Here is a 27864-nt window from a genome sequence, read left to right on the forward strand (position 1 = left end):
AAGTGGTCCAGGTTCACGCCCCCCCCCCCGTGCCTGCATTCTCGGGGAGCGCTGTCCCCGAGCTCCCGCGGTCACGGCGCCGGGCCCTGAGCGCTGCTCAGATTCTCGCAGGCTGGAAGGCTCCCAGGAAGAAGCGCTGCATCAGCGCCTCGGCTTTGCATCCCAGTACAAACCCACACCTACCCCGAGTGACCAGGAGCAAGCCTGGTGTGCGCCTTGCTGGTGGGTGGGCGTTTGCTGTTGCCTAGGACGGTGGGATGGGTCGGTGGCAGAGCTTGCCCGTGCCTCCCAGACGTGATAGTTGCAGAGTGAAGTTGGGACCAGCACGGTGAGGACACTAGAATTCTTGTTTTGCTGGATCTCGTGGATGAGTTAGTGGACAATCTATTCCGCAAAGGTATCAGCTGATCATTTTCATCTCCAAGGTGACACGTAAAAAAGTCTCGAGCTGTGGCAGATAATGCCACGATAATACCTTTTAAAATATTGTACTCATCGGTTCTGACTAACTGACCCCTTCCTAGTGCTCTAGGGACAGAAACGGGACAGCAGTGGGCAGGAGACGGTGAGCCTTTGTGCGAGGCGGAGCCCATCTCAGACCTTTCCAGGAGGTGCCCCGGCTTCTCGCTGACGCAGACACACGGGCAGTGCTTCGTCAGTAGGTTATCTCCTCGTCAGTGATGCAGACTGGAAGTAAGAGCGTGCATTGAATAGCGGACCCTGTAAAACCATTACCCGTGTTTTAGTTGAGAGGTAGGATGGGAGCAGGAACGATAGGCTGTGTTTCTATTATACGTGAAGTTTGACTAGGAAGGACTTTTAACTGACTCCCGGAGTTGGTTCTTCTGTTTCGAGGAAAGTCTTTTTTTCCCACCAGAGACAGACACGGTTGTCTGTGTCGTGTCCAGTGGACTCGGAGGAGAGAAGAAGCAGAGATGACACTGGAGTGGGCGGCCAGCCTGGCTATTCCCTCCACCGGGCGTTAGATCCCGGTGTGAGGATGTCTGTGTCAGGCTGGGGCCAGCAGTGGTTCACTGTCATTGCTGATTGCCTCTCTCCAAAGGAACTGGACCCGGGGTCACTCCAGACTTCCCTTAACCGACATGCCAAAGTTAAGAAGAAGAGAGTTAGGGCTCCCAGGAGTTCAAAGGTCGTTCGTGTTTGCAGGAATGAATGCTGGGCGAGTCTGATTCTTGTAGAGGTGACCGTGTGTTAAGAGTGTGGTCGAAGGACGTCGAGTCCCAGGAAGTAAAGGTGTGGGGTGACCGGATTTCTAAGTGTTTAGGTCAGTCTGAGAGTGCAGTGAGGTTGGCAAGGCAACAATAGCCTGTGTTCGCTGCCGAGACCAGCCGTCTGGTCTGAGGTCGGCTGCTGTGTGCGGACACACTCTGTCCGTCTGCAGTTCGCAGGCTGGAGAACATTCTTGGGGCTGGAAGGCGCGGGGGTGCGTTCGATGCGATTTTTATGAGTCACAGACACGCAGGGCGGGCCTGGCTTCGGAGAATTGCGTCCCGTCCTTGAGCAGAATTCCAAAGAGGTGGCCTATCCGTGATCTGCCCTTCCAAACTTCTGAGTTCAAAAAATGGTGCGTGTCCCGAGTTTTCCCAGGAAGCCCGTGCTGAACCTGGCTCTAGCAGCTGTGTCCCTGCGGGCACCCGGGTGCGGAAGAGCATTTTCATGCTCGGCCTCGGTTAGGAAGGGCTGGTCCTTATCAGCGGGTCACCCTGCCGGCCCGCGGAGAAATGATGTGATGCGAACGCACTCCAACCCAGAATGAACGGGATGTGGCACCTGCCACATCAAAGGAAGGCAAACACGGGCAGAGGTCACTTTCCATCTTTCAGAGAGCCGACCTTTGTCAACATCACCTGTGTGTCCTGCTGTGGACACAAGGTTGGACATCCAGGGACATTGATGTGGTGGGAATGTATTCCAAGTATGTGTTTTTTTAAGGTTATCTGTTCCTCTCTTCCCACGAACCAGGTATCAGTATTACCTGCAAGTCAAAAAGGACGTGCTGGAAGGGCGGTTGCGGTGTCCACTGGACCAGGTGATTCGGCTGGCCGGCCTCGCCGTGCAGGGTAAGAGACGGGGGGGCGGGGGGGGGGTAGGGCCCGGCAGGAGGCCGGAGTGTGAGTTCCCGTTTTCCACGCGATTGCGATGTTGCCAGCCTCGCGGAGGGAGAAGGGCAATGGACTTAAAGATCCCTCAGTACCTCCCTTTTCGTTTCTAGATAGCCGACGCTGGGAGTGCAGAGTAAGTGATTTTGTGGCAGAGGGGTGGATTATCTTCCCCAAAGCTGTTTGCAAATTGCTTGTGCTTGTGTGACCTTCGTTTTATTGGAAAAAAAAATAGCAGCTTCCATCCTGCCTTTAATTAAAGCTACATTTCAGGGTCTGTGGGACATTTTCTCAGAATTATTCCACTGCCCAATGGGGTCATATCTTGTGGCTCAATGCTGTGACCGTGTGGCTTTCACATCAGTTTCAAGTGCGTTAGCTTTCAACATCAGAGCGTCACTTATTCTTACACAGTTACAGAGAGAAATTTAAAGTGCCCAGTTGTAATGTGAAGCAACAAACATTCGACCAAATTTATCTTTCGATCTATCCTGCTTAGGCTTGTCGGGCAACTTTTTTATCTTCTCTAAATTGTTACACATATTTTTACATATATTTGTATAACATAATGCTGCTTAATTTTACATATATCTCTACATTAATCTTTATTGAGCGATAGCTTAATCGTTTTTAGTCCTTTTCAAAACAAGATACAAATATAATTCTTAAAGACAAACGTGTTTTCCTTTCAGCCATTATTTTCTTTAAAATCAGTTAACTTCCCAGTGTAAGCCTGTCAGCTGCTGAGTGCTTGCTGTGTGGGCTGTCATTGTAGAAGCTGTGAACTGAACTTCCCATCCCAAACTCTGAACTGCAGTTGAGTCTTCTGGGTTCTGAAATGTTTATAGAGGAAGCCTTCCCTTGACCTCTTTCATTCCAGGGTATTAGCAGTTTCGTGATTTTTGTTGGCTGTGTAACTCCTAGTTGGCTTCCATTGTTACCCTGTGGATGGAAGGACAGTAACGCATTGTATCCCATCTGTCCACTTAAAGACCGGAAAGGGAAGGAGCAGGGCCCGGAACAGTGTGACGGAACAGTCCGTGGTTACAACGGAAAAATCATTAAAATAATGGAAACAGACAGGAAGAAGAGAGAGAAGGCCCAGTATGCCCCTCATCTTCAGATTGGGTCTTTCTCCTTTCAAAAAGCTTTCTACTCCATTCATGTTATTCACTCCCTTTCTCTGCTCTTACTCTTCAGCCATCGGGCTTGTTGCCGGCACTCTGGACCGGGGGAGACCCTGGTGATAGCTTCAGGCTGAAGGAAGTTGGTGAACTTACTCTCGATTCCCTTCTCACTGGGTCCTTGAAGCTGGCGCTTCGGCCTACTGAAACCTGCTCTAGCTGTAATATCTGTAAAACACTTTTCCGGAGACCCTCACTGGGCAGTTAGGAAGACACATCAGCACAGATAGACTTCGTGATGAAATATGGTAACTGATGACCGTTCCCGAAAACCGGCAGAGCGTGGGACCTTCGCCTTCCCGAAGGCCTCCCTGGGTTGGTAGTTAGTTACGTGCATCCCCGCCTTCTCGGCAACGTCCCTCTGCTGGATTCTTTATCTCTTGTTACCTTCAAGATACCTGAACCAATTTCTACGTGATGCTAATTTTTTGACAAGCAACGAAGTTTCATGCTGCCATGGGTTTTTTTTTTTTTTGAGAGCAAGGGGAATCAGAAGCAAGCGATGTGTAGACCTGTGATAGGGGCTCACCGTGTTCCTTTTGCATGGGCTCAGACGCAGCACAGTGAGGTGGGAATGGGATGACACAGAATTTTCGGCGTCTGGCACCCCGTGAAGATGTTCGGTGGGAGGGGTACAGCTTTGCAGGGCTGCTCGCCAAGGGTGATTCACAGCGGGAATTTCCAGCTGCACATATATGAGGAGACACAGATGGGTTTGGCTCCGCAGTTCTCTAAATGAGCCTCGAGTTAGAAAGTCCCCTTGGCAGGCATTTGTAAGACCTGTGCTGATGTGTATTTAATAGGAAGATAAATATAGGTTTGGTTTAAATGTTAAAAATAGCTTAGAAATCACTTTCAAATTCCCCCATTCTTCCTAGAAAATCGAGTAGCGGCGCTCCAGTGCTGCTGTTGACAGCATTGCTAAGTAAACACGGTAACAGTATCTAACACACCGTGGCACTGTGTCGGTTCACCATTGCGCAGAAGTGGGGTGCCGTGCGAGGGGTAAATGTGACGATAAGTCCACCCGATTTCATTCCGTCTTTAGTTTCATAGAGAAAATGAAATTTTTATCCCTTCCCTCTTCTCTGCTTTTCAGCTGATTTTGGAGACTATAATCAGTTCGATTCTCAAGATTTCCTCAGAGAATATGTGTTGTTTCCTATGGTAAGTATAATTTCCTTTTTCTTACTTAATTTTCTACCTTCTTTGAGTGTCAAAAAAATTTTTTTTGAAATCTCAGAGTATTTTACACACACTTATTTCCTGGGGAGGAAAGTGCATGAATTTATAAAGTACGGACAAATTTTGTAAAACACTGGAAAAGTAAAGCTGTCTTTTCCCACCTGTTCAAGTCACTTCTCTGCCTGTGCCCCAGCGCCGCCGCCCCACCCATGACACCACCAGTGCCACCACCACTACTCTCCAGTGCCGCAGCTGTCTTCCTTCCTGACACCAGAGCTGGTGTCCGTGGTTCCCTCTGTGTGGAACGCTCCGCCCTAGACCTTCCTGTGACTTGTCATTTGGGTCTTGATTGAAAGGCCACCTCCTTGGCACATTTTTCCCCTTGACCACCTATGTGATGCACCCCCACCACCAACGCTGTCTTGCAAATCACCACCTTCGCTGTGTGTGCTTGAGAGCGCCCAGGAGCCGAACTGGTTCTCTCAGCCTCTCTGTGTGTCTCAGCAGCTAGAATGTCAGCTTCGTGTTCCTCAAGCCGGGGCCCTCTCTGCCTTGCCCACTGCTGTCCGCCACTTGGCCTGTGCTCATCACAGTCTGTTGAATGAGCCACGAAGTAAAACGTCCATTCCTGCGTTAAGCTAGGGAAGAGGCGAGGCTTTAATCCCTGGGGAGTTTTTGATTGTTTGTTTTTTGGTAGCTTTGGGGTAAATGAGAAGAGTTTTGACAAAGAAGGATTAAAACAGCTGAAAAGCCCTGTTAGGGGAGAGCTCTGCCCAGGCCGACATTTCTGGCTCTTATTTTGGAAATCGTAATCACTCAACACATATTTTTTGATCAACTGCTTGGCCCGAAGCTCTGACCTGGGTAACTAACCCCCGGGGGATGAAGTTATACAAGAAACAGTGCTTGTTCTCAGGCAGACAAAGAGTGGTTGAGTCAGTCGGAAGTTTGCAAAATCCAAACACAAGGTCAAGTGTATTAAAGCACATCAGGATTTTATGTAGGGAGAGGGTTACATGTCTTTGGGGGATTATGGAAGGATTAAAGGTTAGTGTGTGAGTAACAGGATGGGCAGGACTGCCGGCAGGGAGGGAACAAGGAACGATGGAGACAGAGGCAAGGAGCGGAGGCAAGGTGGCCTCCATTTGCAGCACTGCGTAAAAGTCCGCCCGCCGGCCGGTCGGTCACTCAGGCGTGCTAGAGGGGGCCTGAAGGCAGCTGATGAGACTGAACAGCTGGGGAGTAAGACCGCATGGGCTCTGTCCAGGGGGTTGTAGACCCCTCACTTGGAATGCTGCCGAAGTAGAGCATTGAGACCATTTGTGGGAGCAGGTCGGATGAGAATCTTTGTGGTCCTCTGGGTCAGAGATGCCAGTTGCATATTAGCAGTGAAGATAAAAATGAGAGAGCAAAGCGAGAGATGTTTGGGAAGTAAGATGGGCAGAGCCTGGTGGCTGATTGGCTGTGGATCTGGGAGAGAGTCGGGTGTGTGGTGACACCTGAGGTTTTGAGAGACTAGGAGAAGTGAGGATGCCCTTGCTACCCAGAATCAGTGCACGGGATAGATTTAAGTTGGTTGACGGCCGACCTTATTCTTACAGGTTAGGAAATGCTGCACGATGTCTAACTTTGCACGAACAGCTCCTCCCTTACGCTTTTTCCCTCTAAGAAGACAGCAGTTTTATGTTCTGGGTCTGTTCTCTTTTATTCTTTATTATTCCACCAATTACATCAACTTCAATTCAAACCCTGTTACTTAGCACAGAAATTCTTCACGGGATTTAGTGTCCACATGCTTGAATCAACATATCTAACCTCTCCAAAGCGCCCCTGAAAAGTCAGGATATTTTTTAGGGTGATTGGAAGGAGGAAAGTGTGAAGCTCATACCTTAGAATTTCAGACCATGTGCTTATTTTTTTTTGGTCTCAAATGGAGACAATAAATTAGGTTGGTAATTTTTCACAATTTTACCTTTCTCTCATTAATGGTCTTTAAAATTTTTTTATAGATTTTATTTATTTATTTTAGAGAGAACGGAAAGGAGGGAGAAAGAGAGGGAGAAAAGCATCAATGTATTGTTGCTTCTCACGTGCCCCTACTAGGGACCTGGCCCACAACCTAGGCATGTGCCCTGACTGGGAATCGAACTGGTGACCTTTTGGTTCGCAGGCCTGCACTCAGTCCACTGAGCCACACCAGCCAGGGCTAAAAAAAATGTTTTTAAATTTACTGATTTAAGAGAGAGAAGAAGAGGGCAGGAGAAAGAGAGAGAGGGTGAGAGAGAAACAATAATGTGTTATTCTTCTTATTTATGCAGTCATTGGTTGATTCTTGTATGTGCCCTAACTGGGGATCAAACTTGCAACCTCGGTGTATCAGGACAACACTCTAACCTACTGATCTACCCAGCCAGGGTTCTCATTAACTATCTTTATCATGCAGCCTTTAAGCAGAGATCAGGCTTGGGTGATATTTATGAGTTTGTAGGTGGTGAAATGCCTTGACAGGTTAAAGTACGAGACACTAAAGGAGTTATTTTGTGTATCATACTTTTTCAGAGTGAGACTAACTCCACTGAGCTCTGAGCAAATCAGACATTTAAGCAGCGTAGGCCTTGTTAAATCCCGCCACAGACAGACAGATATCCATGTCATTCTCGCATATAAAACTTTCCTCTTCAGGGTAGTAGCTGCTAGTGACACGAGGCTGCTTATGCTCAAATTTAAATCATTTAAAGTTTAAGTAAAATGTAAAACTCAGTTTCTTCGTTGCATCAGCTACATTTGAAGTGCTCAATAGCGCAAGCTACTTGTGGCTGCTGTGCTGGAAAGCTCGGATACAGACAGTTTGCAGCGTCGCAGGCAGTCCTGTGGGGCAGCGCCCACAGTGCTGAGCAGAAGCCGACATCAGGGTGCACGCCTGAATCGCGTGCGTTCCTAGGCCGTTGCCATCGGCCACGTGGCTTCCACACCCCCCCCATCCTGGACACGTCGTGGCCTGTGGTCAGGAGGTCCTGAGGACAAGGCTCAAGCATTCTGTGCCCATGTCCTGTCTCCGCCCCTTACTGGCTGTGTGAACTTGGGCCAGTTATTTAACCACTTTCTCACCTAAAAATGAGGATAACAAGCCTACTTTGATTGAGGATGAAAGGAGAGCATGCCCGTGAAGTACTTAAGTTGGTACGTGGCAGACTCTCAGTGAGTTTATTTAGTTGTCGTCATCGTCATCATCATCATCGTCATTGTCATTATTACTCTAGCATTGTTATCCCGCCTCCATTGTGCAGGGACAGGGATGCTGAAGAGTGTGCTTTCCCGGTTACAATAGTGTATGCATCTCGAAATGGAAGCAGGCAGAGGCCAGGCAGATGGTGCACATGACTGTCAAGCAGCTTTGCATGATTAAAAACTCCCGTTTGACAATAATGAAACTTACATGTGGCATATTGAGTTCAGTTTAGTACACATTTATGGATCACTTACTGTATATTGAAAGTTTTTATAAGCTCCATTGTGTAAACGCTCTGCGACAGGGTCCCAAAAATGATATGGAGAAGAACAGATGACCTTGGGTGCCTGGAATCCAGGGGAGGGAGGGAGACGTGGGCAGGGAGTGTATGATGAGTGTGAAATAACTCTGTACGGAGGACCTAGGCAGGCAGACTAGGTCAGGGCTCCAAGAGAGACTCAGTGGAAGAGGTGGACCCGGCAGGGGGAATAGGGAAGCCCTGCCCCAGGAATGGTAGCTGAGAAGGATCCCAAAGTGTGGGGTGACATTTCATACGAGGTGATGTCATGGGTCAGGGTGGTGCTCCCAGGAGGGGTCAGCACGAGTGTGCGGGGAGATGGAAAAGCAGTCTGTCTCAGGAAGAGGGGTTTGCCTGAGCCCTCGAGCCCTTGACAGAGGGGCAGGGAAGGCTGGGTCACAGCAGAGTGCTCTGAGCGCCAGGCCAGGTGTTGACCTGGTTGAGTAGGCAGCGGGGAACCATGGCAGGTCGTAAACTTCCTGCTTGGGTCCAGAAGACCTTTCAAAGAGAAGAATGCATTCCTTTGGAGGGGGAGGGAAGATGGGATGAATGGCTGTGTTTGATCTCAAAAACTAACCGAATTTGTCAAATGGCATTTCTGCAGCAGAGAAAAGAGCAAAGTTAAGAACACAGGGCGCCGCACAGGTGTGCGGCTGTGCACGGGCATGCACGCGGCCGTTTTTCATTGGTGCGGGGCCACTGGCAGGCCGTGGTGGGGCAGGTGCCTCCGGGAGGCCCCGGGCCCGGAGTGAGGCTGCTGAATGACAGCGGCAGCGGAGGGGCACCTGTGGGCGTGTTCTGCTTTCCCAGCAGGAAGCAGAGGTTTAAAGGAGCAGTTTTTGATCTTCACTTAACCTTTTTTTATCTTATTCTATTGCCACATGCCTTTTATTCGCTTTTCAAAATCAGTATTGTGTTGTCACTGCTACTCAGTGCCTAGATGCACAAACACACACAGCTGAATCTAAGCCATGTGGTATCTTTGTTATTATTCCACAACATACAACTGAAAATGTTGAGCTTAGTTCCTATCATGGCCTTGACTCATTTCAATGGATGGCCAAACAGGAAACCACAAACTAATCAGTTAACACGTGAGAAGTAAGACCTGCTAGTAATTCCCTCCATCTTCTCTAAGGTTTCTCATGACCATCTGCAGAGCTGAAGAATTCCCAGTATATGGTTGTGCTCCCATTTTTCAGCTCTAAAAAAAAGATAATTCCTTTTCCTTTTTGCAACTTGAGAGAGGATATTGCCTGTAGTCCCGAGGTATGCCTTTTGGAGGGTAGTGCTTCACTGATGAGACGTTGTTAAACTGCATGTGATCTTCACGTGAGCGGCATTGTGGAATCCAGGGCACGCGGCATTCTAGACATCGCCTGCGCACCACCTGGAAGAGCCGCCTCCCTAGGACACACGCACAGTGCAGGACCCCCTCTGACACCCCCCCTCCTGGAGCTCAGGGGAAAGCGGCGCACACCTGCGGCCTCCTCCCTGCCGGGCCGGGTGGCGGCAGCTGGCCCTGTGGCTTGAGCCTCCCCGGGGGCCCCCACCGGCTCTAGAGTCACTGTCTGTCAGTGTCTCCGGAACCGGTTGCTCTGGTCTCCTTGTCTGGGATTTGTTCCTCCAGACTCTATCTCTGCAACCCTGACCAAGCTTTGCTGGTAAATGTTTATTTTACCAGCCCTGTGAAGACTCCTTCCATCTCTGAAGGGGTGTTGGGGAGACGTGTGTGCCATTGGCGCTGATCCTATGGGAGCTGCCACGCCCCTGGTCCCAGGGGCCTCAGACTCAGGTGGTGGGGACACCAGCGGGTCAGCCACGCAGCTGCTACCTTACAGAGCTGCCATGACGCATGTCAGCCGTCCTGGCCCCCTCGGCTCCCAAGGCCCCGTCATGCCGGCATTGAGCGGGCAGGTGGCTCTGACTGGGTTTGCCGGTGTTGTGGCGGGGGACGAGATGGCCAGGCACAGTCCGTCCCTTCCTAGGCTCAGCCTCTGAAGGGATGATGGTTTGGGAACGCATCTGCCTTGTCCCTGACCGTTCAAAACACGTCAGTGCTCAGAAAGCGTTGTTAATAAAGTTGAGTCTGAGAGGCAGGCAGATAGGGAAGAACCAAGTGAATAAATAAAAGCTATTCCTGGACCCTGAAGACTTTGGGTGGCAGCCCCCCAAAATGCCTTGAAGTCGTCCGAGCCACGGTGGAGAGCCTCATTAGAAAAGGGAACCTAAGCCCCCAGTCCTAAAAACCACAACCGTCCACTCGAAGGGGTGCAGGGGAGGTGGGGGAGGTGGGGGGCGGTGTGGAGGAGCCAGCACCCGGGCGAAGGCCTCACCTGCTTCCTGCTGTGACAGGATTTGGCCCTGGAAGAGGCTGTCCTGGAGGAGCTGACGCAGAAGGTCGCGCAAGAGCACAAAGCCCACAGGTAAGACGGGCGGAGGGTAGGGTCTGGGGGCCCGCAGGAAGCTGAAGCTCTGTCCTATCTGAGGCAGGAGGCTCTTGGCCCCTACCCCAGTCCTGGGCCTGAGTCAACACAGTTTCATTTCTCCCAGCCTGCCCTTCAGCTCTGCTGTGAGAGGTGTGTGTAGCTTTGTGCTATTTGTCCTCCCTCCTCTTTCTGTTTCTTTTTTCCCTTTTCTTCCCTTTACTGACCGCCCCCCGTCCTGCCTTTTTTTTCCTTCCATACCAGAGAGAGAGCCCACACACATGTGGAGGTGGTGGCCAGGGGAATTTTTCTCTGTGACCTTCCTAAAAATCTGTTGTTGGGCCCGGGAAGCCTGGGGCTGCACGCGTTTGGAGTGAAGTCGTAAAAGAGCTACTTTGGGTGGGACAGTGAACATCACAGGGGTCAAGGGGGTGAGCAACTGTAACTGAAGGAGGCACCAAGCGCTTGGGCGCAGGGACACAAACACCCTTCCCTCCCGACCTCAGAAGACCCACGCAGTGCTCCTGACATCTCCCATCTCAGCCACTCGGCTCCCAGAATATCATCCTCATCAACTTTGTCTTGTTTTTTTCCTTTTTTTCTTTTTAGTGGCTGTGATTTTTTACCCCCCAGGTAGGGGAAAAACTATTCTTTAAAAGCAGGCTGCATTATTCTTAGGGATGTCTGGAATAATTATTTAGGCCTTAAAGGGCTGTGGCTCTTCATTAAATGCTTCGCCTTCCTCTTATTACTCCCTGGTGAGCAAAGGGCTACTGTTCATCAATTACTTAGTGATGCACGGGGCCCTCACAGCTGGGTGATGATTGCTTTTCCCAGGGCTGCCCGCAAACCGCAGCTCTGGAATGCGCCACGCACAGGGTGGGCTCTCCCCCTGACTTGGTTTGCCCTTAACTGCTTCCTCCTTTGCTGCCTTTTGATTTCAGTGGAATCCCGCCAGCCGAAGCTGAGCTGATGTACATCAACGAAGTGGAGCGTTTGGATGGATTTGGACAGGAAATCTTCCCCGTGAAGGTAGCCTCCCCGGGCCTGGCCTTGCTTCAGCCTCCTGGGAAGGGCGTTCGGAAAACCAGGGCTGATAGCAGCAGGCCACACTGGCTTGGCTTTCTCACTGCCACGGGGGATTAGTTGGCAAGTCCAGTTTACTCTAGTAAAGCAAACATTTTTGTTGTAACTAAGAGATTTTGAAGTTTTCCACGACTTCAGCAGAAGAATGTCTCTGTAGGCAGCTGGCCCGAGTGAGTACCAAGCACCAGCCCATCCTGTGCAGGAAAGGGATAGGCACACGTCCAGTCTCATCACGGGGACAAGGAGCCCGGTCACGTGTGCCTTAGTGAAGACCTTAACCCCTAAGTCTCTTCCCTGTACCTGCCGCCTCTTCTGTTCTTGAAGCCGACACAGACGGTGTCTGATGGAGAATGAAATGTTTTCTTATGCCACCATGCTTTATTTCTCCCGTCCTGTGGGTTTCCAGCCCCTCCGGTGTTTTCTGGAAACTATGCCCAGGAAACTGTCACAGCACGTCACTTCCTTTGCCCCAAACCCCGCTCCTGAAGTTGGTGTGGTTGGGGGGTCACAGTGCATGGGCATTTATAGAGCTGAGCCCATAATGCAAACTCATTTTCCTCTCTCTGTTGAGGACCAGCTTTACAGAGGACAGCATTTTTATCAGAAACCTAAAGCAGCTGGCACATTTTGGCAATTTGGGAGCCACCTGCCATCTCAGTGCAGACCTTGCACTGCAGACTGGCTCCGCTGGCTGTTTTCTGAGTGTTCTGCTCCCTCTCCATCGCGCATTTGCAATTTGCCTGACTGGGAGCTTCCCGTGCCCATCAAGTAGCACAGAGCAGGGTGGCCACAGCTCGGGGAACTGGCCCTTTTCCAGATTTGTTTCATTTTCTTTTGCTTCTCTAACAGCTGCCCTTCAGAGGGCTGTGGTCCATTTTCCTAGCAATAATGCCTTGGAAGCCATCTGCATCCCACTGGCGTTTCAGCGGCCCGTGCATCGTCACAATACTTTGGGTCATGCAAACAGAGTAAACTCTTCTCCACTTCTAGGAAACTGACTCCCAGTCCCTGGGAGTCGGGGTTTTGTTGTGGTGGTCATTTGCTTGTTTTGTTTCTCGTCCTTGTGAATCGTGGGAAGTAGGGGCAGTGGAGATAGTGTTGAAATCCACTGTGCTCGGTTCTGATGCACTTTCTAGCGTGTTCTTTAGTGGGAAGAGGCCAAGGAGGACCCTATACCTTACCCTGCGTGGGCAGACAGGCATTTCTGACTCACTGTGCGTGGGCGTAAGTTAGCTGGGCTTCTTTTTGTTCTTTGTTTCTTTCCCTGCACATATCTGTTCGTGACTAAGGTGACCACCGACAGACCACAGCATTCCTGGCAGCCCCAGGGTGCGGGGTGGGTTGGCACTGAGGTGGTGGGAGAGCAGACAGGAAAGGGGGCAAGTTCGGGTCCTTCCTGACCAAGTACAGTGCAGAACCACGATGTGGTGGATTTGTCCTGGGGAGGAACACTTCCACAGAGCGGGGGCTTTACCCTGAGTGGGGCCTCAAAAGTTCTCAAGGGTGGAGGAGTACCAGTCCATTTCCCGGCAGGTGTGCCCCCCTCGCCCACACACACCTGTACGGTCAGCGCTCCTGGACTTGGGGAGGGTGCTGCGGAACGAGTCAGACACGGTCCGGAGCCTTGCCCCCGGGCTAAACTGCACGTCCTGCCCTTCACTTTGAACCCGTGCAGTGCCTCGGGCATCCGTCCTGAGATTTTTCCGCTGCCCCGCCCTGGTGATCCGCTCCTTCCTGTGCCCCCATCACCACCGGACTTCTGCCCCGATCTGCTGGCAGAGCGCCCGGGGAAGCCTTTCCACAGAATGTTCCTTTCTCTTCCCATCTCCACTCCACCTCTCTTCCTTTCCCATGCACATTTTTCTGCCATGCAACTCACCTCTTCACTGCTCGTAGCGACAAGGCACCCTCTTTCCTTCCCGGCTCTTTCTCTCCTAAGCCTTGCTGCTCTGGCCGGCAGCAGAGTCTCACCTTCGTCCACCCTGCTGGAAAGCTCCTATTCTAACGTTAGCTTTGGCAGGTGGGTGGAGAAGAGATCCCTGAGAGGGGGCACTGCGTGTTGTCTTGGTGTCTTAAAAGGGATCAGAATTCTGAGGAACGTTGGGGCCCTTCTTTCCATCCTGGGCCTAGACGTGCGTGGCCTTCCCCTCTCTGCACAAAGAGCATGTCCCCTCAGCCAACGCAGGGGGCTGAGTGACAGTTCATTCACTGGATGTGGAGCCTCATTCCCATTCTGCTGTCAAGAACATGGGTGGCCAGGCTGTGTTTTCCCAGGCAGGAGGTTGGAAGCACCTACTGAAGATTAGACACCTGAGTCTCCCCAGTACCTGGCCCAGCAGGTCGTAGGCGGTGAGGTCTGCAGTGCACAGGCCCCGCCCGTGTTCACAAAGCTCTCAGTCGGTGTTTAGCACCCCCCTCTGGACTGTGAATAGGCAGCCAAGCAGCACCCCCCATGGTGCCCTGGTAGGAATGACAGAGGCCAATGCAATGAGAGCAAAGCCTGGAAGACAGAGACCCTACAGCGTGGAGGACCCCCTGCCCAGAATACCACCATCCTGTGAGCCTCAGAGAGAAGTATATGCAACCTCCTTGAGGGAATAGATCCCTTTTAAAAAGGAACATTCAGAAAAGGGAACTCTCAGAAATGAAAAGTATGATATCAAAAATGGAGAACAGAATAGGTTAGAAGATAAAATTAAGAAAATCTCACCGAAAAAACTAACGGCACGTGGGAGGCAGAAGACAAAACTAGAGGGACAGCTGGGATGTCCGACCTCTGAATCACAGGAGCTTTCAAAGGAGTAAACAGAGGGGACCGGAGGTGGTAATTCAAGAAAATTCCCCAGAACTGATAGCCATGAGGTTCTAAAGTAGAAAGCCAAGCTTAGGCGGTTCATCTAAGGCACACAGTAGGGCTTTAAGCATGGAAGGTGGTGCCTTCAAGGAAAAGGAAATTGTGGGCCCAGGTCTGCTGTCGACTTGTTTTAAACAAGCTCTAAGGAAACACAGTTCTTCAAACTATGTGCGTATATAATTGCACGTATGTAATGTGCATATATAATGAAGCTGTGTGCATGCACAGTTTTGATTTAAGAAACAAAAACTAAGATAAAACGAGATACCCGTAGATGATTGGGAAAGGGAAACTCTAAAGTGCTAAAAAAATCTCAAAACCTAAAATTCTGTAAAACAGAATATGTGTTGTGACAAATTGAGAAAAAGGAAAATATATACAAATAATACATACGATGTGCAGTGAGGTGCGTCCCTTCAGGGTCCGGATGCCTTGTGTTGTGATGCTGCCTGTGACTGGTTCCATCTGTGGGCGAGAAAGGGGGCGTGGTCCCCACGGGTTGCGGCGGCCCGAGTGCTGGGCGCTGCCAGCCCGTTTATGCTCACTAGTGATCTGCATCCTCACGACTGTCTTTTATTGATCTGGTACAGGACAATCATGGAAACGGTGTGCACCTGGGCATTTTCTTTATGGGGATTTTCGTGAGAAACAGAATCGGAAGACAAGCAGTAATACACAGGTAGTCTTACTTGCCTTTTCTCCTTTTTTCTCTTTGAGGGACTCTAGAAAAACCCACTGAACATCAGAGTTGGACAAATGAGTTGAGTCAGGCCATCGATCAGAGCTGAGCTTTTCTCAACCCAGTGAATGTCAGCTCTCTGGGATGTAAGCAGATTTGGAGAAATTCATCTCTTTCCCCGGGGGCCTGTTTTTGGTGGTGCGGGGAGAGCGGGGAAGCCTGCTTCCCACCTGATGCCAGAAAGTGCTTTGTCCAGAACAGGGACTAAGGGGAGTAAGTTATACAAGCCTGGTTGAAAACAGGCTCTCCAGTCACCTCTCGCTGATTCCCTTTGCTGGGATACCCATGACCAGTCATTAAATTCAAACTGGCCTCTCCCCCGCTTGTCCTGCACCCTCTGCCTAACCACAGGTGTTAGGAGAATGCAAACTAGTCTTTATATTCACAAACTCGGATTCCTTGTGAGTGTGTTTTTAAAAAGCAAACAATTTGTTATAAAGGACTCTGGACTGTTTTGACCCTTTAACGCTCTTTTCCATTTGACATGAGGGGCATGCCCGAGTGCCCCCTCGATTACAGGTCAGTGGGCTTGCTTTCTATTTGTACCCACAGATTCCAGGTAGTGTCAATGACCTAACAAATGTGCGTGCTTGCTCTTATTTACCAGGAACTAGGGCCTGTGGTTTTTGGAAGAACAGCTTTACTGTGTGTGCATCGGATGGGTGGAGCTGTGCGTTTGGGCAGGAGATCAAAGACAGGTCTTAGAGAAAAAGCACAGTCCGCCTTCTGGAAGTAAACCTCGGCCAGCTACGTACTCTCTGGGTCAGCAGCTGCTGCTGGCCACGTTGAGAAACTGTTCCCACCGAAAACTTCCTGATTGGCCTCCCCCCACACCCCCGGTCCCCACCCTGCCATTATTTTTGTCCTTGATTTTCTCTCACCCTTTGAACAGAGGTATTATTGAAGCGTGAGTGGGGAGAGAGATCTTTGGGGTTACAGAATGAACTTTCTTTTTGGACATATTTTGTCAACTCCATTTACCTACAAGAAAGTACAGATTAATTGAGTAAAACATAGAAATATGTACAGAGTTGTAACTGTAAAACTTTATGCCCATTTAAAGCTCTCCAGGCATTTGGCCCTACACAGTTCTCCATGGCATGAGAGAATAAATATTCCGTTGAACCGATAGCTCTCCAGTACATGCCCAGGGCTGATTTCAAGATAGCGGTGGTGATTTCTCCATAGCTGAATCAGTGCCTTGGAGAAGAAAATAGCAGTTTGAAAGTTTGCTGATTGTAAGCCACTCCCAGGATTTGTTCAGTTTCCTTAGAAACTGCTTCCAAACCTCTTCCTTTAGTACTTCTCATGAAACCCCTTACAAGGTGGGGATTTTTCTCTACTATGATGTCATAGGAACCATGCTACTAGGTGAAGTCATACGGTGCAGTGAGGGGTAGATTCAGGGTTTTGGCAATTGACTTGAAGGCATGCAGCCAGGGGAAACCAAACGGCTTTTTTCTCTAGAGACCTTCACTGAGAAGCGTGGGGCTATGGGGCCATGGAGATGTGATCTGATGGGGTTTCAAGTTGGCAGACAGCTGTGCCGAGCACCTGTAGGCAGTGTGGCCCCGGCAGATGTACTTAAGCACAGTTGGTGCTGGTGTCACAGAAAGGTGACTGGAGGAAAACCTGGAAGCCCCAGGTACAGAAGTCATCCATCCCCGCTGGGCAGAGTGGATGTGGCTAAGTCATGTACTCATTTGTGCCTGAATTGCCTCATCTCCAAAGTAGGTGCCTTCCCTGCCTCAGAACCACAAAGAATTGTACTCTGTACAGATAGGAAGCAATATTATTACGTTTAATTCTTCCAGCAAACATTTAGTGTGTGCTGTGTGCCAGGGGCTCAGTGCTTGGAATACAGAAATGAAGAAAGCAGAATCTCTACCCAGTGCATGGGGCCTATAGCCTAGTTTGGACTTGTTAGAGATCTAATCAAGAAGTAAGCAACTGTCATGCAGTGTCGTAACTGACAGAGGAGGACACCAGGTTCCTTCCTGGCACGTGGGTGGTTGGGGATGAGGAAGGGCTTCCTAGGGAAGGTGACTCCTGAGCTGAGTCGTAAAGGGATCACCTGGGCAGAGGTGGAAGTGTAATGAGTAAAGCATGAGGGGGCGAAGTCAGTGGGCAGGCATTAGAGGCTGGCGCTGAGAGTGCAGGGTAGGCAGTAGTGAGAGACAGTTAGAAGTTGGCTCCAAGCAGCATGGGCAGCAGTAGCCTCCTTCCCCTTGTCTGGTGGTTATTTCTGTGTATCACCTTTTAGGATAAGGTCTCCTTGAGGAAGGAGAAGGATGTGTGTGTTGAGTTCACAAAAATGTAGGCACATTAAACACCTCCTAGGCATTTTCGGTAGGTGATGCAATCAGTAACGTGCATTACAACACAGACTCTATGTGCATTCTTCGGCCTAGATTCCGGGAACATATGAACTTCAAATAATGTGTTCCTCCATCATTGAAAGCCGGGATCACCAGAAATACTTCGTCATTGTGAAAACGTGTAAAACAAGGCAACAGAAGTGCCTTGCAAATTTTCCTCCTACTAGTCAGAAAGGAAATGATACTTCACCAACAACAGTATCTAGATATAGTTTACATAGGATTTTTAGCTATTTAAATAGATGCATGTCGCATTTTCTGTTCTTGTAAGCCTGTGAGAAGGAACATTCAGCTTTTAAAAATGCAGCTAAATGGTCATACATAAAATTAGACTCAGCAGTAGCCAGGGACCCTCCTGTGTGGATTCACGAATGCATGGACCATTTGGGGGCAAACTTGTCGCTTTTCTTTTGACCAGGTGGAATGATTTGGGGAATATCACTCATAACAAGTCGACCATTCTGGTGGAGCTCATCAACAAAGAAGAGACTGTGCTTTTTCACACGGTAAGCCATGTGGACAAAGGCAGGGTCCGGCAGGCAGCTTGCTCTTGAACTTCTCAACTCATACTATCCTTTCCTTGCTCTTCATACCTTGAGAGAAAATTCTATTGCACTGAAGCTTCCAGCACTTGCCCAGTGCTGTCGTGACTTGTTCAGGATGGTGGTAGTGATTTCAGGTTCAACATGCCTCCTTTCCAAGCCGAGTACTGATTCTTGCACCTGAGTTCCTCCACCTGCCTTACTGGTGATGGGTCGCATTGCCTGGCTGGCCACATTCCTCAGCGCTCTGGTTGCAGTCCTCATCACGTGAGCCCTGAGGCTATCACATGGCATTTTCTTTTGCTGGCTGACCTGGATTTTGTCCCTCCTCGTAGCCCAAACCTCATCTGAACTCAAACAAGCCATTGTCCTTCTGTTGAGGGCTTCCTCGAGAGCCCAAGCTGTTCATGCATTTCTCTGCCGCTCATTTAATGATGCCTGATATTCATTCATTCTGTGCTCTCCCTGGATTCATTCACTCATTCATTCATTTGTAAAGCACTTGGTTTGGAATTGTGGGAAGACCTGCCCGTCCATCAACGCAACCTCAATGCCATGGGCATAAAGGATTCTTTAGCACACAATCTGGTCTCGTCATCCTTTGAGGGGCCTCATATACCTGCCTGCCACTCAATTTCAGCACATCGGTTTGTGGCTCAGGGTGTTATTTTGTGACGGAAAGGAATGTGTCCCTGTTTAGAAGAATCCTCGTCAAATGCATAAATAACCAGAGAAATGTTTATTTTTTTCTCTGTCTCTTCTTTTCCCAGGATGATATTGAAAATGCCAAGTATATTTCTCGGTTGTTTGCTACACGGCACAAGTTTTACAAACAAAACAAAATCTGCACTGAGTAAGTAAACATTTCATCTGTCTTCTCAAGGGGTGGTTTGGGCAGATTAGATTCATGTGCTCGAGGGATGCTGTCAATCACTTTCTCCGTGCAGTCTTTTCCCCTGGCTCCTTGTAGAAGCTGAAGGAACAAGGTGAAGCCGGGCAGGAGTGAGAGCACTTTAATGATGAGGCCTGGGTGGCGCAGTCAGTGCCTATGCCGGGAGAGGAGATAATTCACAAATTGACTGGAATGCCCGACTGCCTGGATGGCTCAGCCCACTATTACTATCAGTGCCTTTCCAACCTCTGCGATGAGTTTGGAGGAACTGAGCCGTTCCCAATTTGCCAGGGTGCCCCTTCGTGTCAGGCGTGGAGGATGTTCAGAAGCGTGTGCCACAGCGACGAGCCAGCTTGAAAGGGAAGAAGCTCCTGTCATCCTCAGCCCCGTTTCGCTCACACAGTTGGGCAACCCTGCGTGTGCTTCTGGGTCATGTCATCTCCCTGTAAATGAGAGGCCAGGGTAATTAGAGGAAGCCTTGGAAGACACTAATAGATGTCCCAAGTCCGCGCATGTGTGTTTTAAATTTAATTTGGAAATCAGGATGATAAAGGGAGTCTGATGAGGGAACTTAAATGTGACCTGACCTTGGATACGGCGTGCTGGGGCTCACGCTATCGTTGCCTTTGCCTTGACTGCCTTCAAAAGGTGTTCCTTGGCCGAGTGCGTCGGCCGTTTGGGTGCCCGGCGTGTTTAATTTTGTTTCAAAGAACTTCGGGGATGTAAATGCAAGGGAAGGACTGCCTTTCCACTCTCCCAGTGGACACATCCAAGAGCGCGCGAGTGCGGTCCTAACACAGTCCTGCCGGAGCGCGCATTTCAGAAGTGCATCATCGGGTGCTGGCACACTTTTTTCTCTTCGCGATGGAAGCTCTCTCACAGCAGTCCCGGCAATTGGCCGCTGTCAGAGCCGGAGGCGCATTTCATAGTGTTAGATCTGCCAGCAGAGTTTGCAAATGTCCATCAGAAGAACCCTGATTGGGAAGTGGCAAATTAAGTCGCCAGAGCTACCTTGTGGGCACACAAGCACACGTGGCTTGCTTGCTTTTGGACAGACTCCCTCTCGGTCCTTTCTTTGCAGTTGTTTTTTTTTTCTTCCCATCGTCATTTGTCCCCCTGTACCCTCCTCCACCCCTGCCTACCCCCTTCCCGTCAGTCACCACACCTTTGTCTGTGTCCTTCAGTTCTTTCTATTTGCAGTGGCCTTTCATATGAGGGGGTGTCTTTACCATTAACAAGAGTTCTATAGTCTGCTTCTTTAAGGTGAATTAAAAAGTATGTGAAGAAATGAATTTTATTGTAATAAAATTCTGGTTTGACCATTTCTCAGCAAGAGCATTAACTATAAAATTTACAGATTATTTCTGTTTTGTGTGGTGTTTTCTTTAAGTATCGGCAAGCATCACACGTTAGACTGACAACTCAGGAAATGATATTTTTCCTTTCTACTCTTGCAATGGCTGTTCCTTTCTTCTAACCAGGTGTGGGAGGTTCCCAACTTCCTACCTGAGAAAAACTGGGACTCTTGAAAGCACACACATACCCCATGTATGCAGTAAATTCTTCAAACGCTTGCAGAGTCTCAGCACAGGCTCCATTGGGGCCGAACCACCTCTGGAGCTGGATGAAGCCAGCGTCATCGGATGGCTTCCCTCTCCTCAGGGCTCCGCCCTCTGACGCCCGCGGGACTGTCCTGGGTTTTTTCCCTTCTCTCACTGAGTTACTACTCGTCACCTGCTGAATCTGCTCCAGCGGGTGGTTCCCCTGTGTCTTCACTTGGGGAGAAAAAATGTAGAGGAGAGAGGGAAGGATGTTTATCAATAAGTCTAACAATATTGTATTCGGCCACTTGAAAAAATCCAGTATCACTATATTATAGTTTCCAACATTTTGCTAAAAAAAGATATTTTTATCACCCAAAAGATAAGAAAGATGAAATACCAAAATAAGGAGAATGCTTTAAATTGAAGAATTTTAGCTTGATGGCCCACTGCACATGTCTGGGTTTGGGGGGGCTTATTTCTCAAAGGCACCTTTGATTTCAGTTCTTGAGAATTTGATGATATTCTTAATCCCCACTCATTTTTAACTCTATATTTTTTAAAAAATCATGTTGAGTCTCAATCTGGAAAAGATTTGATCAGATGGATATTTGCAATATGTAGTATTTAAAAATACCTTTATACGTCAAAATATTTAATTTATTTTAGATTTTTTAATGTTTAATTTTGGCAGTATCTTAAAAATATTTTTGTTCTTTTTTATTATGAAAGGATTTTTACACATATACAAAGGTACAAAAATACAGTTTTTAAAAATCCATGTAATAATGGTAGAATGTTTGTCTTTCTTGTTTCCTTCATAATCCTTCTCTAGAAATAAGCTTCATCCTTCTAATATCACTTTGCAAACTTTTTGTAGAAGTACCGTATGTTCCAAACATTTTGAAAATAAAGAAAAGAATAAGAGGAGAAATCAGAATTGTTCTTAGCTTTACTCACAGAAATGTTTATGGTTCACTGTCAGTCTTACCGTCTTGTCTGTCTTAGGTCTAGTAAATAATAACCACTCCTATTTTTCAACTTTTTATGTAGACAATCCAATTCTCCACCACCCATCCGACGCCAGCCCACCTGGAGCCGAAACTCTCTGGTATGTATATAGCTGTCGGTAATCAAGTATTCCATCCGTTGGGATGGAGTGTCCTTTCAATCCTAATTTGAGAGGAGAGGTGACTAGGGCATCGTGACCAGGTGAGATCAGGTGAGAACACAGAAGGGCTTCAGTCTGCAGAGTAGGTGTGATGCATATCTGTCCCGTCCCACTGTGCCCCTCACGCCCATCCCTTCTCTGAGTGAGGCTCAGGGAGAGGTTCTCCCCCTTGAGGAAGTCTTATTCCAGGGTGATGAGGCCGTGTTCCTGCAGCCTGCGACGTACTGTTTCTGTGGACTTGTTTTCATTTGTTGTTTTAATAAACTTTCTGGTTGAAACATGTAGACACGCCTTCAGAGATAAGCGCCACAGATTCTTCTGTGTTCACTGCCATAGACAGAGCTTAGTAAACCCATCAGAAAACGCTTTTTAGATGAGCAGAAATCGAAGGAGCCTAGTTGATGTTCTCAGGTCAAGTACTCAATGGGGAAGATTAAATGCACTTTTCCTGATTTTAAGAGCAACAAAATTTGAATGCATCCACTTTTCTACCTAACATTAGCTTTTTTTTTAAATTTAAACTGCTCTCCTCATCATGTGAATAAGGAAACACAACTCTGATTTCACTACATGTGTTTTGTCTTAGGCTGTGTCTTATTCTGAGAATTCCTTAAAGGTAATATAATAAAAAGGTATTAAAGAATTGATTTTCTTTAAAGTTTTCTACTTGTTTTAAGCCATAATTCATTAGTTTAGGTTATGATTTTTTGTACATAGTTAAACATGTGACCTTTCAATTTTTCTAGATGAATAGTTTCTTTGAGTTAAAAGACAAATAAAATGGAAAATTTTAATACATAATATATATAGGGTATACAAGAATTATGTATTTTTAACTTGTCTTTTAAAAGGAGAGTTTTGAGTAATTTTTTGTGGGGGGGATGCATAGACGTGAACCCCTAGAGTTCTAGAGTTATATCATCACGTACTAACTCCTGAGCATCCATGTGAATGCCGTGAATCTTGGCATTATTTATTCACACGCATCTGACAGGCGCACTTGCTCTGGAGATCTGGGGGTCACTTGGAGCCCTTCTCCAGGAGGCGCAGGAGCTTTGTTCACGGCACTGGTGTCTTTACTCTTCTCCTTTGTGAATATTATTCTTGTTTCCCCTTCTTTAGACTCCAGTGTTTTTATTAGTGAGATAAGGTTTCCTTTCTGTCCAAGGAACACCGTGGGAGGCAAAGTGTTTTCAGTCTGTCTTGTGATCTAATCTCTAACCTCTCGTGAAGATTAGAATGATCTAATCTTCATTCTAATTATCTGGAGAAGACTAGAGGCTTTCCTCTTGGATTTGCAGGAAGGCAGTCTACAGGAAGCCAGATTCATGGCGTCTCTCTTGGGATTGAACCACTTCACCAGGGGTTCCTAGGACTGAGTGAGAGTCAAACCAGATAACGTCGTTTCCTTTGGCTTCCTTGCTGATAACCAGGAGGCCCGATTACCCTTTTCCCTGCCCTTCTGCTGCCTATACTGTGGCATGCCACTGGGTGTTGTATTAGCAGGTCTGGAAAGAAATAAAATAATATGTTAGCAGATGTAAAAGGTGGAATAAATAACGTAATCCCTAAATGGTGTCAGGGGGATTACTTATTATTGTCCTTTGCCTGTATACTTATGCCAGTTCATAAACAGTCCCTTTTTGGTTTGTTTGTTTGTTTTTTAAATGAGAGCGAGAGAAGGCAGTGAGCCACCATTGTCTGTATTTCCCTTCCCTTGTATGCATCCCTCCCCATCATTTTCCTTTTTTTTTAATCCTTCAGACTGGTTGTCTGACCCTGGAAAAATTGAGTTGAATTATGTATTACTAAGAATTGGAAAAATATTTCTAAATTGCAACTCAAAAACCTGCCAAAGGAGATTTGGAAATTTTTAAGAGAGCTGATATAACGCCTTTTCTTTGGTACCCTGAACTTTCTTACATTAATTTCAATTCTTTGTCTCTTCTTCCCAGATTTTAAAAATTTTTGGATCCCTTGCCCTTACGTTTTGTTTTGGTTTGGTTTGGTTTTTTTCTCCCTTTGATGCTGAAGCCTTATTTGTAGCAGACAAGTTATTCTCCCAGAACTTCAGGGAACGCTCGTCCTCTGTTGAGAGAGGCGGAGAGAGTGTGACCCCTGCTGGCTTTGGCTCGCTTTTTGGTGTCATCTCAGTTTTTCCCCCAAAGCGGCCACATTTCAGTGAATATCTGTAAGGCTAATTTTAAAATAATCAAATGGAAATATAAGAGGTCATTCAGTTTGGTAGTTTATAACTTTAACGTTCAAAATGTTTTAGCATCCACACTCGTTCTGCAAACAAAGCCTCCCCTAGAACCCCAACATATGAATAAAATGGACCGTGTTTGAAGAAGGGGAGGGAGGAGGCTTGGTTTGATTGACAGGACGCTGAGACCTACTGAGGTTAAATGAGTAGCTGAGGATCACATTAGCGACCAATCACGTTTCCTTTGTTGGCTCACCAAATACCGAACTTATCTAAGCATTGTTTTGTTCTTCGAAAGTTCTGCCCTCCCCTGCAGCAGGAAGCTATTCAGATTGAATCTGAATGGCCATTTTTAAGAGCCTTTTGGAAAAGATTCCTCACTGGAGGGGTAGTTGGTTGACCTGGATTCTCTGCAGGCAGCGCCTTTCACATTTGAGCCTAGGATGGGAGGGCCAGTATGCGGTCTTGAGAACTGTGGGCTCATTGTTGTGAATTACATTTGTGACTTTTATGTAAATTTGCAAGTGGGCCCAGCCTGACACAGCCGCCCTGTTTGAGCGTGATGGGGCGCTGTGAACTGGGGTCCTAGGTGCAGCTGCAAGGGTGTTACGGGCCTGTGGCTCCAGGAGGCAGCCAGTTTTGAACAGAGTGAAACAGGGCGCCCCCTTATTCTCATTACTCTAACATGGAACTTAATAATATACGTGTTTTCTGTTACTCCCTTTAAAAAGGCCGTGGTTAGGCAATCGTATACTTTACAAAGTGCTCCCGATATGATTGTCTAAGCATTGTGCTGTGCACCTGAAACTAATACAAAATAATATCGAATGTGAACTGTAATTGAAAAACACGGTTGAGAAAACAACGACATTGTCCGTTTTAGATTAGTGTTGCCTTGTGTACTTAGGAAAAAAAAAAGCAATTTGTTTCTTAGAGATGGTGGGGTTCTTAGGTTGCACTCTGAACACATCTCTGAAGGATCCAGCACTTGCTAGCCATTGTTAACGTATCATACTAATATATGCATTTTTGTTCTATAAAAAAAGCAGTGGGAGCTTTGCAAGTATGTTAGACAATAGATTATAAATGGATGTGTCCATGTTGATTGTAGGGTCTTTGTCCTTCTCACCTGGAGCCAGCCTCCTTATTTCTCCTGTCTTGTTTCTGCAGTCCCGACTTGGTGATGAGGTGCAGAGGGCTGGGCATGGATGAGAAGAGGGGGCTGGGGTCCAGGGTGGGTGGTGGAGCGTTTGGGTGCGCTGCCCTGCAGATGCGGGTGCGTGCCGGGACGGTCCTGCGCTTGGCTGGATGTCCAGGGCAGCAGATGGCCGTCAGTGCTGCGTGCGACCCACCGCCTGTGCTGTGTTCTCTGTTTCAGCCCCGGCAGCAGCCGTACATCCTGCCGCCCATGCACGTCCAGTGTGGCGAACACTACTCGGAAACACACACTTCACAAGGTAACTCTGGCTTGCCATTTCCCTCCTTAAGACGAACAGTTGATTATGGGTAAGCAGGAAGAGGACTTTGTTGTATTTTTTTAGATGACAGCGACACTTTCATTTTTAATCTTGTCATTGTCTGAATGGCAGCCAAGCAGCAGCTTCAGTTTGTGAGAAGCATAGGATATCGTTTATCCCTGAGAGAAAAATGTCCCGAGAACTGGCTGCGAAGGGGGTTGGGAAGAGGCCATGAGCAAGGTTCTTCCCTCCTTCTTCTTGCAAGTGGGCTTGGAGAAGAGAGGGTGTCAGCGAAGCCCAGCAGAGCACCCTTCCCCCTCACTGCCAGGAACTGTCAGCGTGGCTTTCGTGGTGACAGGGGACACAGGCCTCCAGAATAACTGAACAAGTACACAAATGATGTCCACCCTGCACATTAGCTGTTGCCCCATCTCTCCCACCAGCCCCTTTCTCCGAGCACTTGGGAAGGAAATGTGTTACATTCCTCTCTTTAAACTCCTGTGCGGAATGTGTGAACAAACCATTGCGATACAATGATTATTGTAATGACAACTAACATTTATAGAGGAATTCCTCTCCTTCGGCACTCTTCTCGCACTTGCAATGTATCACCTCTTTTAACCCTCAAAATAATCCTGCTACTATTTCCAATTTACGAGTACGGAATTGGGATACAGAAAGGGCATGGGAGGAGTTTGTATGTGAGAACGGGCATCTCATCCAAGAAACATTCAGGTTTCTAGGGGACATGTGGGTGGAGACTATGGCTTTGCACTCTTTCTGACGTCTTTCAGTGAAGTCACCCCTGTGAGTGTAAGGATGGATTTAATTGAAGCAGGATGGCGTGAAGGTTCACGTGCCTTTGTTTGACCTCTCGTAGACAGCATTTTCCACGGGAACGAAGATGCCTTCTATTGCAACTCTCACAACAGCCTGGACTTGAATTACTTAAACGGCACCATCGCCAATGGCAGCGTGTGTAGCGTTCACAGCATCAACTCCCTGAACTGCTCCCAGAGCTTCATGCAGGCGTCTCCTGTCTCTTCCAACCTCAGCATCCCCGGCAGCGACATCATGCGCGCCGACTACATCCCCAGCCACCGGCACAGCGCCATCATCGTGCCTTCGTACCGGCCGACCCCCGACTACGACACGGTCATGCGCCAGATGAAGAGGGGGCTCATGCACACAGACAGCCAGAGCCAGTCCCTGCGAAATCTCAACATCATCAACACCCACGCCTATAACCAGCCGGAGGACCTGGTGTACAGCCAGCCGGAGATGCGGGAGAGGCACCCCTACACTGTCCCTTACGGGCCACAGGGGGGCTACAGTAACAAACTGGTGGGTCCATCTGACCAGATAAACCCAAAGAACAGCTCAGTGCCCAGCAAGCCAGGGGCAAGTGCCATCTCCCACACGGTGAGCACCCCGGAGCTGGCCAACATGCAGCTCCAGGGCACCCACAGCCACAACACAGCCCACATGCTCAAACACTATCTCTTCAGACCGCCGCCCCCCTACCCACGGCCCCGCCCCGCCACCAGCACCCCAGACCTGGCCAGTCACCGCCACAAGTACGTCAGCGGCAGCAGCCCCGACCTGGTGACCCGCAAGGTGCAGCTGTCTGTGAAGACCTTCCAGGAGGACAGCGCCCCGGTGGTGCACCAGTCGCTGCAGGAGGTGAGCGAGCCCCTCATGTCCACCAAGCACCACGGCACGGTGAACAAGCGCCACAGCCTGGAGGTGATGAGCAGCATGGTGCGGGGCATGGAGGCCATGACGCTCAAGTCCCTCAACATCCCCATGGCGCGCCGCAACACGCTGCGGGAGCAGGGGCCGCCCAAGGAGGTGCCCGGGGGCCACGAGGTCCCCCCGCTGCCCCAGTACCACCACAAGAAGACTTTCTCGGATGCCACGATGCTGATCCACAGCAGTGAGAGCGAGGAGGAGGAGGAGGCGGCGGAATCAGTGGCCCGGATCCCTGGGATCCGCGAGAACATGGAGTACAGCGCCCAGCTGCAGGCAGCCTTAGCCCGGATCCCCAACAAACCCCCTCCCGAGTACCCGGGCCCAAGGAAGAGCGTCAGCAACGGGGCACTGAGGCAGGACCAGGCTAGCCTTCCTCCTGCCGTCGCCAGGGCCAGGGTGATGAGGCACGGGCCGGCCAAGGCCATCAGCGTCTCCCGCGCCGACCAGCTGGCCGTCAATGGGGCCTCCCTGGGTCCGTCCATCTCGGAGCCCGACCTGACCAGTGTGAAGGAGCGGGTCAAAAAGGAGCCCGTGAAGGAGAGACCCGTGTCCGAGATGTTTTCCCTGGAGGACAGCATCATAGAAAGAGAGATGATGATCAGGGTGAGTGTCGACCCCGCCCAGGGCATGCTGGGGGGCGGGTACACAGGCTGGTGCCCCCCAAAGCTCCTCGGGCCCTTGTCCCTGAGAGAGTTTGTCGGGAAAGCGCATGCACCTCCGACACCGCAGAAGGTGCGAAGGCGTTAGAGATTCAGAGAGTCACCTGGCAATGAAACAAGTGCCATTTTATTTCACAAAGCCTGG

At 48.9% G+C, this 27864-nt stretch overlaps 1 protein-coding gene across 4 annotated transcripts in view; it reads left to right on the forward strand.

Annotated features, from left to right (window-relative positions):
• Positions 1–27864, forward strand: part of PTPN14 (protein tyrosine phosphatase non-receptor type 14) — a 154697-nt gene that overhangs the window by 102430 nt on the left and 24403 nt on the right. For all 4 annotated transcript variants that reach the window (XM_045838313.1, XM_045838311.1, XM_045838312.1 and 1 more), the window contains 10 exons: positions 1984–2081; positions 4404–4471; positions 10372–10442; positions 11387–11474; positions 14973–15061; positions 17918–18005; positions 18812–18894; positions 21528–21585; positions 25230–25308; positions 26189–27663. In XM_045838313.1, coding sequence (XP_045694269.1) covers positions 1984–2081; positions 4404–4471; positions 10372–10442; positions 11387–11474; positions 14973–15061; positions 17918–18005; positions 18812–18894; positions 21528–21585; positions 25230–25308; positions 26189–27663 — 2197 coding nt within the window. The remainder of the gene's footprint in view (positions 1–1983; positions 2082–4403; positions 4472–10371; positions 10443–11386; positions 11475–14972; positions 15062–17917; positions 18006–18811; positions 18895–21527; positions 21586–25229; positions 25309–26188; positions 27664–27864) is intronic.

The sequence above is a fragment of the Phyllostomus hastatus genome, unplaced genomic scaffold (assembly GCF_019186645.2).
Source record: "Phyllostomus hastatus isolate PE091 unplaced genomic scaffold, TTU_PhHast_1.1 phas_contig_283, whole genome shotgun sequence".
NCBI classification, from domain to species: Eukaryota; Metazoa; Chordata; class Mammalia; order Chiroptera; family Phyllostomidae; genus Phyllostomus; species Phyllostomus hastatus.